Source organism: Pteropus vampyrus, unplaced genomic scaffold (assembly GCF_000151845.1).
Source record: "Pteropus vampyrus isolate Shadow unplaced genomic scaffold, Pvam_2.0 Scaffold81, whole genome shotgun sequence".
Taxonomy (NCBI): Eukaryota; Metazoa; Chordata; class Mammalia; order Chiroptera; family Pteropodidae; genus Pteropus; species Pteropus vampyrus.
Window position 1 is genome coordinate 8,042,766 of NW_011888862.1, and position 15,943 is coordinate 8,058,708.

Sequence of the window (15,943 nt, forward strand, 5' to 3'; positions counted from 1 at the left end):
GTAAAAGGATAGAAAAAGATTTACTAGGCAGATGCTAATCATAAAAAAGGCTGCCAAAGAGGACTTTAAGGCAAGTATTACTAGAGATAAAGAAGGACATTTCGTAATGATAAAGGTGTCAATTCAAAAAGACAATTTAATAGCTTGAAATATATATTCACCTAATAGCAGAGCTTCAAAACATAAAACAAAAGTTGATAGAACTGGAAGGCGAGATGGACAAATCCATAATCACAGATGGAGCTTTTAACACTCCTCTCTCAGTAACCGATAGAGCAAGATGGCAAAAGTAATTCAGATATAGAAGATTTTACCAGCATGATCAACGAACTTGACCTAATTTGACATTTCTAAGGTCACTCTACCCAACAACTACAAAAAAGAACTGGATTTACTTCCTGTTCTGCCTCACCCTAAATTCTCCTAACGCCTTGGCCCTTACCTTCTTCCTCTCCAGTCGCTCCTGCTCAATCTGCAGCATGATCTGTTCTCTTTCCAGACGCATCTGTTTAGCTGCTTCCTGGGCCTTTGCTTCTGCTGCTTCCTTCTGATAGAAACAGGTAAACCAAGGCATAGGCTTTACTAAGCGAAGAAAACACTGTACCAATGCCCTGGGATTTGTATATGTTCCTCCACCGCACCATCTACTCCAAAGCGGGTACTGCTCCAACATTCAGTGTGGATTTACACAGCCGGCTCCATGACACGACATGGCCGGGCCTCACTCATATACCCTGGGTCCGCGGTGCAGATCACCTGCGGACAGTTCCCGTGCATGGCCAAGGACTTTCTGTGTGTGAGGGCGGTCTCTGGCCATGAAGTGTGCATGTGGCAGGAGTTTCAGGAAGTTAATTCCCCAAGGATTGACCTTCAATCATGAGAGGCAGAAGCTGGTAGATAAACAACTGTTTCCTCATCCCTCAGGGGAGACAATTCTGAGGACTGTTCTACAGTCTCTTAGTCCCAAAGGGAGGGAGTTCCCGCTGTCCACAGGAACTCACTCATCAATGCACTTACTCCCCTGCCAGCTTCCTGGGATCTTCTCCCAAATAAACTACTGGAGCACGAATTCTCATCCGCGACCTGCCTTTGGGGAACCCGAACTGGCATACAGCAAACATCACCGACTTCGCTTTTATTTCCCAAAGTAACTCATATTTGCAAACCAGCCCAGTTAGTTTAAGAAAACACTTCAAGTACATATAACGAGTCATTCAAATTTAACTAATTTTACGTAATATAAACTAGGGCCCTTAAGGAAACTCTCTATGAAGACTCATACAGTACCTGCTTTTCAATTACGGCTTTTTCTTGCTTTTCTTTTTCTTGTTTTTCCTTTTCTTCCTCTTCTTTCAACACCAGCTCCTCCTTGGCCTTCCTCTTGGCCTCTTCTTCCTCCTGTCTTTTCTCTTCCTCTTCCTGCCGCTTCTTTTCCTCTTCCCGCTTACGGGCTTCTTCTTCTAGGCGAAGTCTTTCCTCCTCTGCCTTTCTTTTCAATTCCTCTTTCTCCAGCCTTTTGACAACATAACTGTTGTTAGAAGACAATGACACGCTCAAAAGACAAATTGCCAAAGAGCCAGGTGCTGACAGACAGTGGAGCAGAATGAGCAGCACAGTCACAGGCACGTGTAGTTGAATTAGTATCCACTTAAGAAAATGACTCATCCTTCCCGGAAAGCCACTCCAGTCCATATAACAACAACAAAAAAATAATAACCAGGGTCGACTTTAAATTCTGTTATACAAAGAGCAATGATGTATTGATTTGTGAACATACCGTAATAAAGACAAAGATGTTCCCTAGTCAATCTACAAATGACCATAGCCCCATCATTCTTATTTAATGATTTTTTAAAAACTAAAGAAAATAAATATTTAAAACCAACTTAAGCTAGAAAAAACTAAGTGTCTCAATGGCCACAACCGTGCTAGTCAGCAATTTAAGAGCAGTGACTAAGAGCTCAAACCGTTCACTTTGGGTTCTGACTGGTATATGACTTCTGAAGCAGGAAATGGAAGAAAATCCTCAAAAGAAACTTGACATTTAAGACAGAAATTAAAAGATCTATTTCCATTTATTTTGGCAATCTTTAAAAATCTATTTTAGCTTTTATTCTTTGCTATATAAAAATCGAATGACATTTAGACGTTTTTCATCCATAGACAAATGGTTGGTGATGTGATGATAAAGAACTAAAAACAGTGCAATGTCTAAGCGCTTGTTTTTAATTTCTAATGTTCTTCTTGTTCATGTGTGTGTCACTTTCCTCATCTATAAAAAAATGTGAGAAATCACACTCATCTTGCAGTGTGTTACTGATTGGCAATGTGACATATGGGCAAGACCAAGACTGCGTTCTGATTGTGCACCTCACCCTGTGACCCTTCCTTGGAAAGTCACTCAACATTTCTGATGCCCATTTTATTTTTTTATTTTTACTTTTTGTGATGCCCATTTTAAAAACGGGAATAGCTATACTATTGCCTCCATGACATCACTGTGAGAAATGAGATAACGTGTGAGAAGCACTTAGCACAATGCCTGGCTCTAGATGGATTCCCAGATGCTAGTTTGTCTTATAATTGAAAATGAATCCTCTCTCCAACTCCCAATGTCCTTCTTTTAAGTGCGTTAATAAATCCGTACATTTTTCGGAAGCTGTCTTTATTTGGACGCTTGTGCCACTGATTTACAGGGTGCTGGTATAATGTTATAAAAAGATCAAGACCTAAAAAGAACATCCTTCCATCCTAATGGTCGGCTTCAGGAATTGTGGAGGCAGTTAGCATATGTGTCACCAAAGAAATATTTTAAAAAGACATTAGCCTCACACTGTAACAGTATATGATAATATATTCTACATTAAAAGGGGTTGCAGTGCCCCAAAGCATGTCTGGAACAACTGAAATTAACGGATATTCTGGAGCACTCTGGAGAAGAGCACTACGGGGCCGAATCAGAAAGAAACTCCAGTTCTCAGATTCCTCAATGACAGACTAAGTACGCCCGACACAGGATTATCACACATGAACATGTGAAGATTTATCAGAGGTTAATCAGAGCATTCAGTTCTCATCTCTTTTAAGGAGCTGGTTGTGATTGCCCCAGAGAAGTCAGTACACAAAGGATACTTTGTGTGTGAATTAATGCCCAAGCTGCTTCACCTTTATCTTCATCTTCAGGATCTGAAAGGCCAGTTTCTCGTTTTACCACGAGGACTTCAGAGGTGCCCAATGCGCGCACATAGTAAATAACACATCCTCTTGGCCCCTAAGTCTCCATAATCACCCGCAACAGAAATCCCTCCCCACAGGCCCATTAGCCCCTACTTGTCCCTCCTGTTACAGATAAAATTCTTTCCATTAAGGAAAACTCTGGCTCTCCCTGAGTAGGTAAAAACTGGCTTCGCCTGTGTGAAACCGAATCCTTCGATATCCTGTCCAAGGATGAACATTGTCTCCTTGCTTAAAGAACCAAAGAGAACACGGATTTGGTCGTTTCCCCATCGCCCCTGTGCTACGGGCCGCCTCCACCCCGCTGTCCTTGCCACCATTATGCAGTTCTCTCCAGAGTTCACCAGATCTTGTTCTTGTCACCCACCCCGAACCCATCCCCCTTCCTCACCAGGTGCAAAGTACCAGAAAAGTGCATCATGGTCATCATACAACAGATGCATCCTTATCCCCGTCACCGGTCATTAGTTGAGGGTCTTCATTTAACACTGCCCAACCTCCAGCAGCCCCTCTTGTCCCACCTTTCCCACGTGCACAACTGCGACGCATGCTCAGAATCGAACTGTTCAATCTGTGGACAAGTATGTGCATTTCACTATACTCTCTTCCTTTTGTGCTTAAAAGCTTTTGTTTAAAAAAAGCTTAACCTTTAACATCCTAAACAAACCTTAACCTTTAATATCCTAAACATCACCTTCTTTGATCTGTTCTCACTGCATCCTTCACCACCTTCTCTCCTGACCCGCTCCGGGTAGCACTGTGCAGTCGCTTGCGTCTGCTCCCTCTTCTCTCGGTGCCCCAGGCATCAGATGCCCTCCTGAGCATTTCTGGAACAGCATGGAGGCCACTCTGTTGTCCGATTCCAGGCCTGGGTGGCCCTCAGGACCACCTGTGTTCCTCCTGGGCTGCCAACACTGGTTCGAGTAAGGCCCAAACGAAGCTGACTGGTCATCTGTCCTTGAGCGCCCGTGGCTACTCCAGACTCTCAGCCCCCTCCCTGTGGAAACGGTCCAAACCTTTTCTGTCTTTGACATCCTCCTCAGTTGCTGGCATCACCGTCCACTTCGCAGAGAAGCCAGGGGCCACCTGAGCATCTCTTTTCTGTGGCGTTACACTCAGAAATTTCCCCTTTCTTCCTCTGCTTAGCGGCGAAGGATTGTAAATGCCACCACTTGCGCTATTAACGCCATACTCTTTCTTACCGTGTTCCTACGACCATCTCATCTCTTTCTTCCATCGTCTCACCCTTCTATAAGTACCTTTCCGCAGTTGGCAAAAATACTCAGGTCTCAGGAGTTTCAAACAACTCTCCCTTGCCTTCCACCCACAGCCTCTAGCATCCAGCTGACATTCAGAGCCTCCGCCCTCTGACCTCTTCTAAGCTGGCTTATGTCTCCACCGTCTCCACGATATCCCTCCGAAATCTCAGTTCATCTCCGAAATGCCAAGACCAGCAGCCTTTCCTCAGTCTTGACGTATCTTGCAGGTTTAGACAGCATTAAATATCCTTCCCATGAAGTCCTCTCCTCAACCCTGCACCCACGAGGCTGTGTCACCCGGGCTATCCCTTCCTGCCTCAGCTGCCGCCATTGCCTGCCAGCACTGCAAGTAGGACAGGTCCTGCAGGCCCCAGTTCTCACCCCAAGAGCCTATCCCCTGGAGGCTTAGCCAGTAAGACACCAGGTCTGAGCAGCACGGGGACCTCTGCCTGCAGTCCCAGGCCTGGGGCTAACGCTTGTGTGGATACTGACCTTTGGCCTGGCTACATGCCTTTGCTTGTGGGGTCTGCCTAATTTGCATGTTTTTCTACGTGGGTCCCTAGCAGCTATTTTAGCTTCTTAATATGACTTAACATGCCCCATTTTGGAATCACAGTAAGATCTCTGGCTTGCTGGTTTCTGCCGGTGCCTTCCCTGGGGTGGACCTGGGCTCTAGGCTTCCTTGCCTCAATCCAAGAATCCTGGGATTGGGCCACCCACGCGCCCAGGGGCTGTGCCCTGCTCTGCGTGCTTCAAAAAGAACCCTGATGTCACTGCTGGTGGGGACTGGACCAGCTTTTGCTCTTCTTCCTAGGCCCTAGCTATCTGGACTCTTGTCGGCCCTTCTGTTCTGAACAGTCTCGTCCCTGATGGTGTTTCCCTCGTCAGTTTGTGACAATAATTGGCTTTCCACAGTTTGGCTCAAGTATGTTTATTTTTCTCTATATTCTGTCATCCGAAAACCACATTTCTGTGGCTTTGACTACTGACTCTAAGCACAAAACAGATGTGAGGATGATCTTATTTTAAGAGGTATCCGCTGTGTTCCAGCCCCAGGTTGTCTGGTACTTTGTCACCTCTCACGTGGTGCTATGCAAGGCTCCATTTTCTGGCAAGAGAGAGGAAAATTGGTTTTGGGTCAAGTGCATTGCTCTCATTTCTACCAGGTGTCAACTCCCTTTCCAATCACGTGAACATTTTGCAGGCACCTCCAACTTAGTTTATTTAAAATCACATGCATAGTTTTTATCCTCTAAAACTAATCCCTTCTCTCCTTCCTTCATCGGTTATTGGGTACACCACTGCCCTAAGTCCTTAGACTCACACCTTAGCATCAACTTTGAACCGGCCTGTTTCTGTCGGCTGTGCGCGTGCGCAGACGCAGACCGGAGCTGGAACACCTGCTGTGAGCTCGCCTGCCCTTTTTCCAGGTCTATCTTGGCCAGACTACATTAGCCTTCTCCTTCTCTTACCCTACGACCGCAGTGGTGTCTTAGCTGGCCTCTTCCTCCTTCTCTGCCTTCCTTGTACATTTACTGAGCGCCAGCATCAGTGATCCAAAGACAATCTCAGCCTTTTAAGGTGCTTAGCAGGGGAAAAGTGGGCCTCTGAAAAAAAACGAGGCTGCTAGTCTGTTGGACACCTGGGCTCAGGAAGACGGAAGAGTGGGAGAGGTCAGGTCTCTCTCAGGTGCAGGGACAGAAAGGCTTCAGACAGAGAGCTAGGCTTGAGCCGAGTCTGGAGAAAAGGCCTTTCTAGAGAGGAGCATGAATCTACGTGGCGCAGAGCGAAAGCGGAGGTATGGAACTGCGTGGTGGGGCCTGTCACAGGGCTCGGCACGCCGGTGCCAGAGTGCTGGAGGTGGAAGGGTGGGCGGTGGCCAGGTCATGGCTGGCCTTGAGGGTCTATTGGTGGGTTTCAGTGGATCCTGTGGGCAGGGGAGTCTCTGGCTAGGTAAAGAACAGGAGCATGACAATGACACTTATGTGCAAACAGTCACTGGGGACACAGTGTGGACAAGCTCCGGGAGACCTAGAGCAGGGAGCTCAGCTGGGGTGCCACAGACACAGTCCAGTTGAGAGATAGCAGGGGCCGGAGCTGAGGACAGGAGGGCCTGGAGAAGAAGAGAGACGAGAGATGCTAAAGAGGCATCCCAGATGGACCTGAGGACTGAGGGGATACCAAGGACGAAAGAGAGCTGGCTCCGACACTTCCGATTTGGGTGCTGGAGATTCGGAGACACGACTTGTGAAGGGAACGGGAAGTTTGGGGCAAAGATTAGATCTGCTTCGAAAGTGTTCAATTTGAGGTGCATATGAGACACACTCAAATGAAAGCATACAGGCAATGTGAAATACGGCCTCTAAGTTCGAGACCACTGCTATCCAATAGAACTTTCTATGATGAGGGAAATGTTCTAGAGATTTGTGCCACCCACTATGGTAGCTACTAGCAGCTACTATGTAGCGGCTGTGCACTTGAAATGTGGCTAATACGGCTGAGGAACTGAAGTTTACTACACTTTAGTGATTTACGTTTTGGTAGCCACACAGGACTAGAGGCTATGGTACCGGACAGCACAGCCCTAGCGAGAGACCAGGCCGTAGGCACAGACTCAGGAGTCATCAGTACACATGTAACTTCGTGCCTCCCTTGTACCAGAAAGTATTGATGGTTTACAGAACAAAGTAAGATGAAATCAGCTTCAGAAACAGATGCAAAGGGAAAATGAACGTAGAACGGGAGATGACAACAGAGTTGGTTTAGCATACCAAGTACTCAATATGAAACCATGGCGTGACATGTGAGCCCCAAATCTTTTGAAGCACGATGAGGGCACTGGGAGGAGGAGGAAGCACCAATGTTCGGGAGGGCTCGTCAGGTGAAGACGGCCAAGGACTGAGGATGGGAACCCAGGTGACATGTGAGGCGGGGAGGCGGGGACCAAAGAGACCGAGAAGGATAGGCCAAAGAAGCAAGGCCAAGATGGACAGAGTGAAAGCCAACAAAGGAATGGGTTAAGAGTCTGGCTGTGAGAAAGAATGATGAATGTGAGATATGAAGACCGAATGTGGGCTGAGGAAATAGAGAGGAAGCGCGATCAGTTCTCTCAGCAACTGGGCTGTGAAGAAAATGTGAGCGAGAGTAATCGCTGGAAGGTAGAGAACTTCACCTTCCACAGTGCACGGCTACAGTCAGGTTACCTGGCTCAGTGCCTGCAATTACCAAGGCCTGTCATCTGAGGGCCTGGGATGCATCTTCATCTCCTGTGACCTCCCTTCGCACATCCTGTGACCCCACCCAAACCAGCCCAAGCACGTCACTCAATGAAAAGCTCTGCCTATGTTGACCAAAAGTCTGGAGTTATGAAAATCATCACAGAAGTCCAGAATTTGAAGAAGGAACCAGCCAGACCTACCACCCTATCCCTTTAAAAAAATAAATCAACAAACCTGTAATCACAGACCACAAAAGACTTGCCAAGGTCGCTTAAAGATGAAGAATACTGTATTATTTATTACTCTCAGTTCAGTGCCTACAGCATACTTGCTTCCTGTCATGTTAATTCTCTAAATAGCACTGGATTGCACTCTGTGATTATCTTAAAAGCTTCCTTTATCAATTTAGAAATGAAATCTACCTTGTCTTTCAACATGCATTCCCTTCTGAATATCGAGATCAGAAAAGGCAAACTTCCCGAATCTTGACCAAGTGCCTGGCGCTAACAAAGCAGTGCCTCTCACACTCTGGTGAGTTGTTGAGGCAGGATAGGGCCTGGGCCTGTGTATTTTCACTACATTCCCAGGCCGATTCGGACACCTTCCAAACTTAGGGACCAGCGCCATGACCTCTTCTGTCATGCTCCAGGATGAGAGTCCCCATACCTCATATTTCTCAGACTATGAGGCTGGCTTCCACCCCATCCAGAGGCCTCGGCTCAACCCTCCCCTCTCACTTGAGGGGCGCGATTTAGGATAATTGGGAAACAACAATTCAGGAATCAGAATCAAAACCTCTACATCCAGAATCCCCTGTCTTTTCAGGGAGAATCTCAGTCTATAAAGAAAGCTCAAACTCTTCTGATAGCTCTACAAAGCCTGGCTGGTCGTAGAGTCCAACTGGAGAATGGGAAGCTGCTGGCTCCAGGAGCTACGAGTTTCCAGGTCATCTGAAAAGGGCCAAGTTCCATCGCTGTTAATGACATCTACTAGGAGATGCAGTCTCCTGAACACCTGCCACACAGACCTATACTTTTCCCGAGGTTTTATCAATTCCAAAACTCGAGAAAGGAAGATGAATTGCTCTTTCCACCACAGCCTTTTACGCGAGATCGCGGCAAAACTCTGAGCACCCCTATACCTTTCCCGCTCTTCTTTCTCCAGACGTTCCTGTTCTTCCTGTTCTTTCTGCAGCCGGGCCTGTCGTCTCTTTTCGGCCAAGATCTTTGCGGCTTCCCCTGCATCGGTGGTACCTGCTGTGGGCTTCCCTGAGGCTGCAGCAGAGGAAAAGATCAAAGGCGATGAAATCGTGATTGACTCACATGGCAGCTGCCCCTCGGAAACGAAAAGCTCACCCCAGTGGGGGACGGGAAATGCTCAACGAAAATATCTGCCTCTGTTGTGAACTAGCGCAACTCGCCATTGAGCAGACGCTGCAATACGCGGTTGTGACCTGCATGTATTTCACAGTGGACGGCGGTGAAAAGGTGAGGAGGAGAGACAGGGTCACTAGCAAGTTCCATAGCAGCCCCCACTGCTGCTCTCATCTGGATGTGAACTCACTGCATCCATCGCAGCGGCTCGCAGGACTAAAGAAACAGACTGTGTGGATGTGATGGTGCTGTCCAGGTGCAGCTCAGTCCCCCTGATGCCTGTCCCGCCAGGGACCCTCAGGTGACCAAGGGGAAGGACTCGGGCAACGCGCAAGCCTGAGGAAGCACGAGGGCGTGCAGCTGTCTTAGGGAACACTCCTCCCCTCCTCAAAACACAAGCCTCCCACGTGGACTGGGTCAGAGGGCCTACCTCCGCAGCTCTCGGCCTTTCCACGTGCAGCTGCATGCTTCTCAGTGATATGCCTGTCCACTATGTGCTTCTCTAGGGCATCCTCCCACAGTGGGGTAGTCTCCCACGGAGCCAGGGCCACCTCCCTCTCCTTGTTGCTCTTCTCTTTCTCTGCTTTCTTCTTAGGCGTGTCCAGGCTGGGAAAAGCAGGTAAACGGTACTTCACGGGAGACCCCGGGTATGGCAGCTTCGCATTCTTTGGAGACTGTGGATACACCTTTGACGTTCCCCTGAAAACCAAAAACAGGCCAAGAGGTGATCACTGGGCCTGACCGCAGCACTCTCTATTCTTAAGACACCTGGTTCCAAAAAGTTGAATGATTTCATCCTTCAAAAGGAACAAATGTAAGGCTTAGCACACACTTTAAAGTCCCTGAAGTACTATCCCCCCCAACAGGAACATATGGTAGCTATAAGATGTCCTGGTGGAAGGGACAATATTTTAGGAAGCCCAGCTGGTAACATCATGTCCTAATTTCACTTAAGTTTGATGACAACGTAAAGATGGAGCGTTAGGCATTTTCCCACCTCCTCTTTTTAGATGAACGCCAGAGCTAGATCTGACTTCAGCATATGGCAATGGACAAGCTGGCTCCTTTTTCCTATTGTGGCAAAAGTCATGTAACGTAAAATTTACCATCTTAACCATTTGTAAGTGTATAGTTCAATGACATTACGTGTGTACTGTGGTGCAACCATCACCTCCGCCCATCCACAGAACTCAGTGCCCATTAAACACTAACTCCCCGTTCCTCCCTCCTCCACTCCTGGCAACCTCCCTTCCACTTTCTGTCTCCAGGAATTTGCCTATTCCTGGTACCTTACAGAAGTAGAATCACACAGGACTTTTCCTTTTGTGTGTGGCTTATCTCGCTCAGCATAATGTCATCGAGGTCCATGGTCTCTTTCTTTTTTTTTAAATTTCACCTTTACTGAGATACAATTGACATCTGATTCCTTTTTATTTTTTATTTTGGTTCCTTTTTAAATGCTGAGGAACAAAGTCGGCCAAGAGGCTGGGAGAGGTGGTGTCTTTTGGGAGGGTCTTCAGGTTTAAAAGAATCTTTCTTGCTACTAGGAAGATGCAAAGGTGAAGACAAGGCCATTTCTACCCAGGAAAACAGCACTTTGTTAAAATGCAGGAGCTTGTCTTATGTCTGTTGGAAGAAGGTCCATTATAGGTGTGTTGGCCTAGGCCTGGCTCCTGATGAGGCCTAGATGTTGATTACATAGGGAAAAGTCTAGCTTTAGACACTAAGTTTATGTAGCAGTTGGCACGGGAATGTGGCAGAGTTCCTTTAAGGAAAACATAATCTGCACGTAAATTCCAAATTGTCACTTTCAATCCTGTAGCAGTTTGAACCATATGAAATTGCTAATATTCGACTGTTTTCAATCTATAAAAACAGCAATAAAAATGGCAACTCGACCTAATATTAAAGGCCAATTTTTCACCAGAGGCTTTAAGAGTTACCTAGTCGGATCCTGATGAGAAGAAAACATATGATCAGGTCAATATTAAACTTGGTCTTGAGCTGGAAAAATAATCCTTAGGTGGTATGTGGACTGACTAAAATGCAGGCCGGTTTTCCAACGATGCTCTCATGCTAAATGGCCAACCCCGGGTGCCCAGGAGAACACCTCTCAGTTAATGCCAGGCCGAGGGCCACACAGTAATGTGATCACTTGACCCAACAAATACAACTTGAACATGGTTTGAATTTTTGAAATTCAGTTTCTCAGCATCAGCTATTTTACTGATATGGAATCAGTCCAGATCCCACTTCCAGGTGGGCTGTACGCCCCTCTCCAGCGGTCTGCACTGGACGGCTCTAACCTCAGAGAGAGTCGCTTCGCACTGGCCGCACTGACTTCCCTGTGCCATCATTCTGGTAGGCCGGGAGCCACACAGAACTCCTGTGACACCTCATCTGTGTGGATGGTGCGTCCCTTATGCAAACTGTTCTCCCTCCGCCCTTGGGCTCAGCTGACTCAGCCCACCATTCCTAAGGGACCTCTCGGCAACCAAGAGTTTCTTTCCAGATGAACTATTATAACCCTGGTTTTCTAATTTCATTGCTAGACTTACTCAAATAAAAGTTGTGCACAGAACCCTCGTACCCTCCATGTACAGATAGGAGCACATGCACCAGGGTTTCTAAACCCTGCCACTCCTGGTATTTGGAGCCGGATCATTCTTTGTTGTGAGGCTGTCCTGTGCACTGCAGGATGTTTAGCAGCAGCCCTGGCCTTGACCCACTGGATCTCCATTACCCACCCCTGCCGCCCACAGGCTATGACAACCAAAAATGTCTCCAAACATCGTCAAATGTCCCCTCAGGGGCAAGACTGCCCCAGTAACATCGAGGCGCACCAATGAGCTTCCTGAGAGCCTGAGACTGAGAGGTAATTACTAGTGCCTTATGTGTTCTGACAGAGTCACACCCGGATCCCTCCTCAAATGACCTGGAGTTCAGCCTTCCATTATCCTCCTCTAAAACGGCGTCCACGCTTCCTGAGTGCTGTCTACACACCAGCCACTGTGCTGCTACATGTATACCTACACAAATTTTGGCATGTATGTGCGTATACATGTGCCTTTTAGTTGTCAAAACCCAATATGACGCAATACTACCATTAGGGTCACTTAACAGAGGAGGAAACCGGGCGGACAGAGGTTAAGGAGGCCACGGACCTGTGGTCTTAGCCCGCGTCTCCCCGATTCCACTTCTTACGACTCTGCCCCATTCCCTGTGTTGCAGTAGTGGCTAAGCCTGAGTTTAGAGTCACCAAGACCCTCATATGCTCACTTTAGAACTAGCACAGAGTAAGCACCCAATAGCTGTTAGATATCAGTGTTGATTAAGTATATGATAAACTAAAAATCTGAATTCTCCTCACAGACAAGAATGAACCAAAACCAGGAGGAAGAATGGTGATACTGGGGACCTCAGGCCCCGCCCTCTCACGATGACAATGCTCCATTGAGCACCATTTTCGAATCGGCTGCAAAACCCGGTGTTTAGGTTCAAATCACCTGTATAAACACACGGCGGGTGAATTTTTACTTAGTGATGCCCTCCTTGCACGCTGTCATCCAAGGCCACAGTGCTGCTATAACCACAGGAGGAGTCTCAAGGGACCTGGTCTAATGCCTTGGGAAGATCCAAACAGGTCACCCATTCCCTAGAATATCATGTGCATGCTAGGTGTGGCTTCTGTCCAAACACAGGGACAGGGAATGGCAAAGAATCACCCTGGATTTGGGATCTGGAGAGAGAGGCAATAGGAAAGACTTCTATTTTTATGGCAGATGATGCTGATGAAAACAGCTTCTCCTCCATAAGCCTTCCTACCTTGACTCATTAAATAGGAATTTCTGGTATTAAAAAGACAGGCACAAAGCTATCTGCTCTTCTTCCTTGCCCTCATCCTCCTCCCCAAGGGGCGAGGCATGATTTCTCTGATAGGTGGGACTGATGCTGGGTGCCTTTGAGCGTTCTCTGGACCTGCCTGCGACAAGCCCACATTCCGAGCTTCTGTAAGCGGTGCCTGAAGAGGCAGGCTCCACCCTGGGGGACTTGCACTGTGCTGGTGCCTCTGCCCACGAGTGGGCAGATGGATGGGGAACCTTTCTACAGACAGAACTCCCACCATGCGGGGACCCGGGCTGGACCGAGGGGAATGGGTAAGAGGCCTGAACTGGCTGTAGGCCCAATGCATTCGATCGTCCAGCCTTAGCAGCAGAAAGCCAGCATCTGGATCCCAACATGACCCCTGGGTCTGATTTAAATGGCTCACTATCAGAAGGGAATGCAGCCTGATGAAGTCACCCTTAATCAGTGTGCCTGGAGCCCGTGGATGACAATGTGGGGCAGGATCACAATTCCAAGGAGGAAAGGCCAGACTGACCTAGGTGGAAGAGGGTCTGACAGCCTCGGGTCAGCTCGGCCCCGAGCAGCCTTGTCCCAACTTGCTTTAACAAAACAGTCGCACTTAGGTTTTGTTGACATCACAGTCTGTGAGGTTCTATTCAAAGTAAAACTGGGCCAATTATCCATGAGCACACATCTAAAAACAATTTCTACCCGAGAAGTAATGGATTATTTGGGATAAAACTCAATATATGAAGAAGTCTGATTACACTCACCTACCCCAGCCCCTGTCCAATAAAAATAAAAATTAGAGAGACACATACACACACAACCTTCAAATTAGAGAGTACAGGCAACTCAGATTTTTTTTTTTTTTTAACAGCGCAAGTGACCGAAATATAGAAGACAATCTTAGAAGTTCCCTATTTTATCTCCATATCTTTAGTTTCCTGCCCATCCTGCCTTGCCACTTCTCCACATGCCTTTAGTACCATGTCAAGCATCTCGAGAGCTATTAAGCTCGGGCAGCTTGAACCAGGTGAGGTGGGTCTGACAGGTCTCAGAGCTCTCCGACCAGCCCTGCTCACACTACTGCAAGCCAAACAAAGTCTGGCAAAGTCATCTCGCCCCACTCCAATTTCCTAGAAATAAGTATCTTGGTTGATCAAAGAAATTAAACACAAATTAACCAGGGGGAACTCACTGTGTTTTCACAGTGTTTTATTTTTAAGTATTTTCTCTATTTAACAAGCAAGGGTCTATTTGATCGCCACAATAACCAACTGAGGTAGGTGGGAAATGACTATTTACCATATTTCAGATAAGAAAACCAGTCTTAAGCGTTTAAATGACCTTTCCCAAGAGATATCAACAGATGAGAGAGTCATGGCCGGCACCCAAGTCACCGATTCTTCATCTTTTTTTTTTTATAGTGCTTCCACTTTAATTGTTAGAAGTTCAATACTTCCAGTATTTAAAATCTAACAAAGGGGGTTCACAAGTTTTGTTCAGATGGCAGAGACAGGCCTTTCTGGTGCACAAGGCAGGATTATATAACCTTCTGTGGTTCCATGACTGTAGGAAATATGAACAAACACCTCTGTAAGTAGAGCAGCAAGAATAACTCTCAGGAGAGGGTTGTCACGCTTCTGAACATGAGCTTATTGCAAGCAGAACCCCAAAGGACTTTTTTCCTCTACATCTTGGAATCTAGTTCTATTTTTTCCAAAGCCACTTGACACCAGGCACAGTGAATACAGCCCACCCACAGGATGGGAGGGGTCTGTGGCCTTGTCAGCACAGCTCAGCCAACATTTTGAAAAGTCTTTGTTTGTGATCACAGTTTATTCCTTCCCAGAGAGGAAAAGACCAATTTTATAACAGAGAAACCTGTGTATATCACCTTAAGCAAGTGATCGAAGTTGCCATCATCAGTAATGAAACAACCCAACACCTTGGCCTCCTGATAAAATGCAATGAGAAGAAGGCACCATCCCTTCAGTGGGATTCCTGCCCCAAATGCATAACCTGAGTCTAATCATGAGGAAACAGCAGACCAGACCGACCCAAATTAAAAACCGGTCCTCAAAATAACTGGCCTGTGCTCTTTTAAAATGCAGAGGTCAAGAAGAAGACAGGCTAAACAACTATTCCAGGTTAAAGGAGACAAGACAACTCAATGCACTGTGGGAGTCTGGGTTGGATCTTGGACCAGGGGAAAAAATGCTATAAAGGATCTCGTTGGAACAACTGGCAAAAGTGGAGTATAGACTGTAAATTAAGTAACAGTATTATGTCAAAGTTAAATTTTCTGACTTTCACAATTGTACTGTGCTTATATAAAAGAATGTCTTCATTCTTAGGGGTAAAGGGTCATGACGTCTATGACTTCCAAATGGTTCTGGGGAAAATGTGTGTGTGTGTGCGTGCGTGCGTGTGCGTGTGTGTGTGTGTGCGCGCGCGTGCGTGCGTGTGTGTGTGTTGCATCTATGGAGAGTGAATGAGAGTGAGTAGGGAGATGGGAATGATGAAGCAAATGTGGCTAAAGGTTAACCGGAAGAAAGATATACAGGAGTTCTTTGTTCTAGGCTTGCAATTATTCTGTAGGGTTGAAATGATTTCACAATGAAAAGGCTTTTAGAAATTGGTCTAAACTCAAATTGCTCTCTAGTAAGACTAAAAATATAGGACTATGGACTGGGTGAAGATATAAGTATGACTGTGAGGAAAGGGTATAACTTTCCATTTTTAATTATCCTTTTCAAGAAAATTTTCAGGCAAGAATGTAAAAGCCAATTTGACAATGGTGGTGGCAAAAAACAACAGTTGAATTGCCAGTGCTCATCTGTAGGTAGGGGTAACCATATCATACATTTACCAGAGAAGCCTGTGGGAATGGCACCCAGGAACGATCAATTATTGTCCTCAACCACCAAAGGAATAGGCTTGTTCCAGGATCCGTCCATGAGCCTGTGATTCTGAGTGGGAGGTACTTATTTGGGGCCATCCAGACAAC

The 15,943-nt window shown here is 46.7% G+C and overlaps 1 protein-coding gene across 1 annotated transcript in view; it reads right to left on the bottom strand.

The window, feature by feature from the left end:
• Nucleotides 1-15,943, bottom strand: part of MAP7D2 (MAP7 domain containing 2) — a 91,680-nt gene that overhangs the window by 4,497 nt on the left and 71,240 nt on the right. The window contains exons 8-12 of the mRNA XM_023532348.1: nucleotides 9,515-9,783; nucleotides 8,853-8,985; nucleotides 1,288-1,513; nucleotides 443-547; nucleotides 315-336 (exon numbers count right to left, since the gene is read on the bottom strand). Coding sequence (XP_023388116.1) covers nucleotides 315-336; nucleotides 443-547; nucleotides 1,288-1,513; nucleotides 8,853-8,985; nucleotides 9,515-9,783 — 755 coding nt within the window. The remainder of the gene's footprint in view (nucleotides 1-314; nucleotides 337-442; nucleotides 548-1,287; nucleotides 1,514-8,852; nucleotides 8,986-9,514; nucleotides 9,784-15,943) is intronic.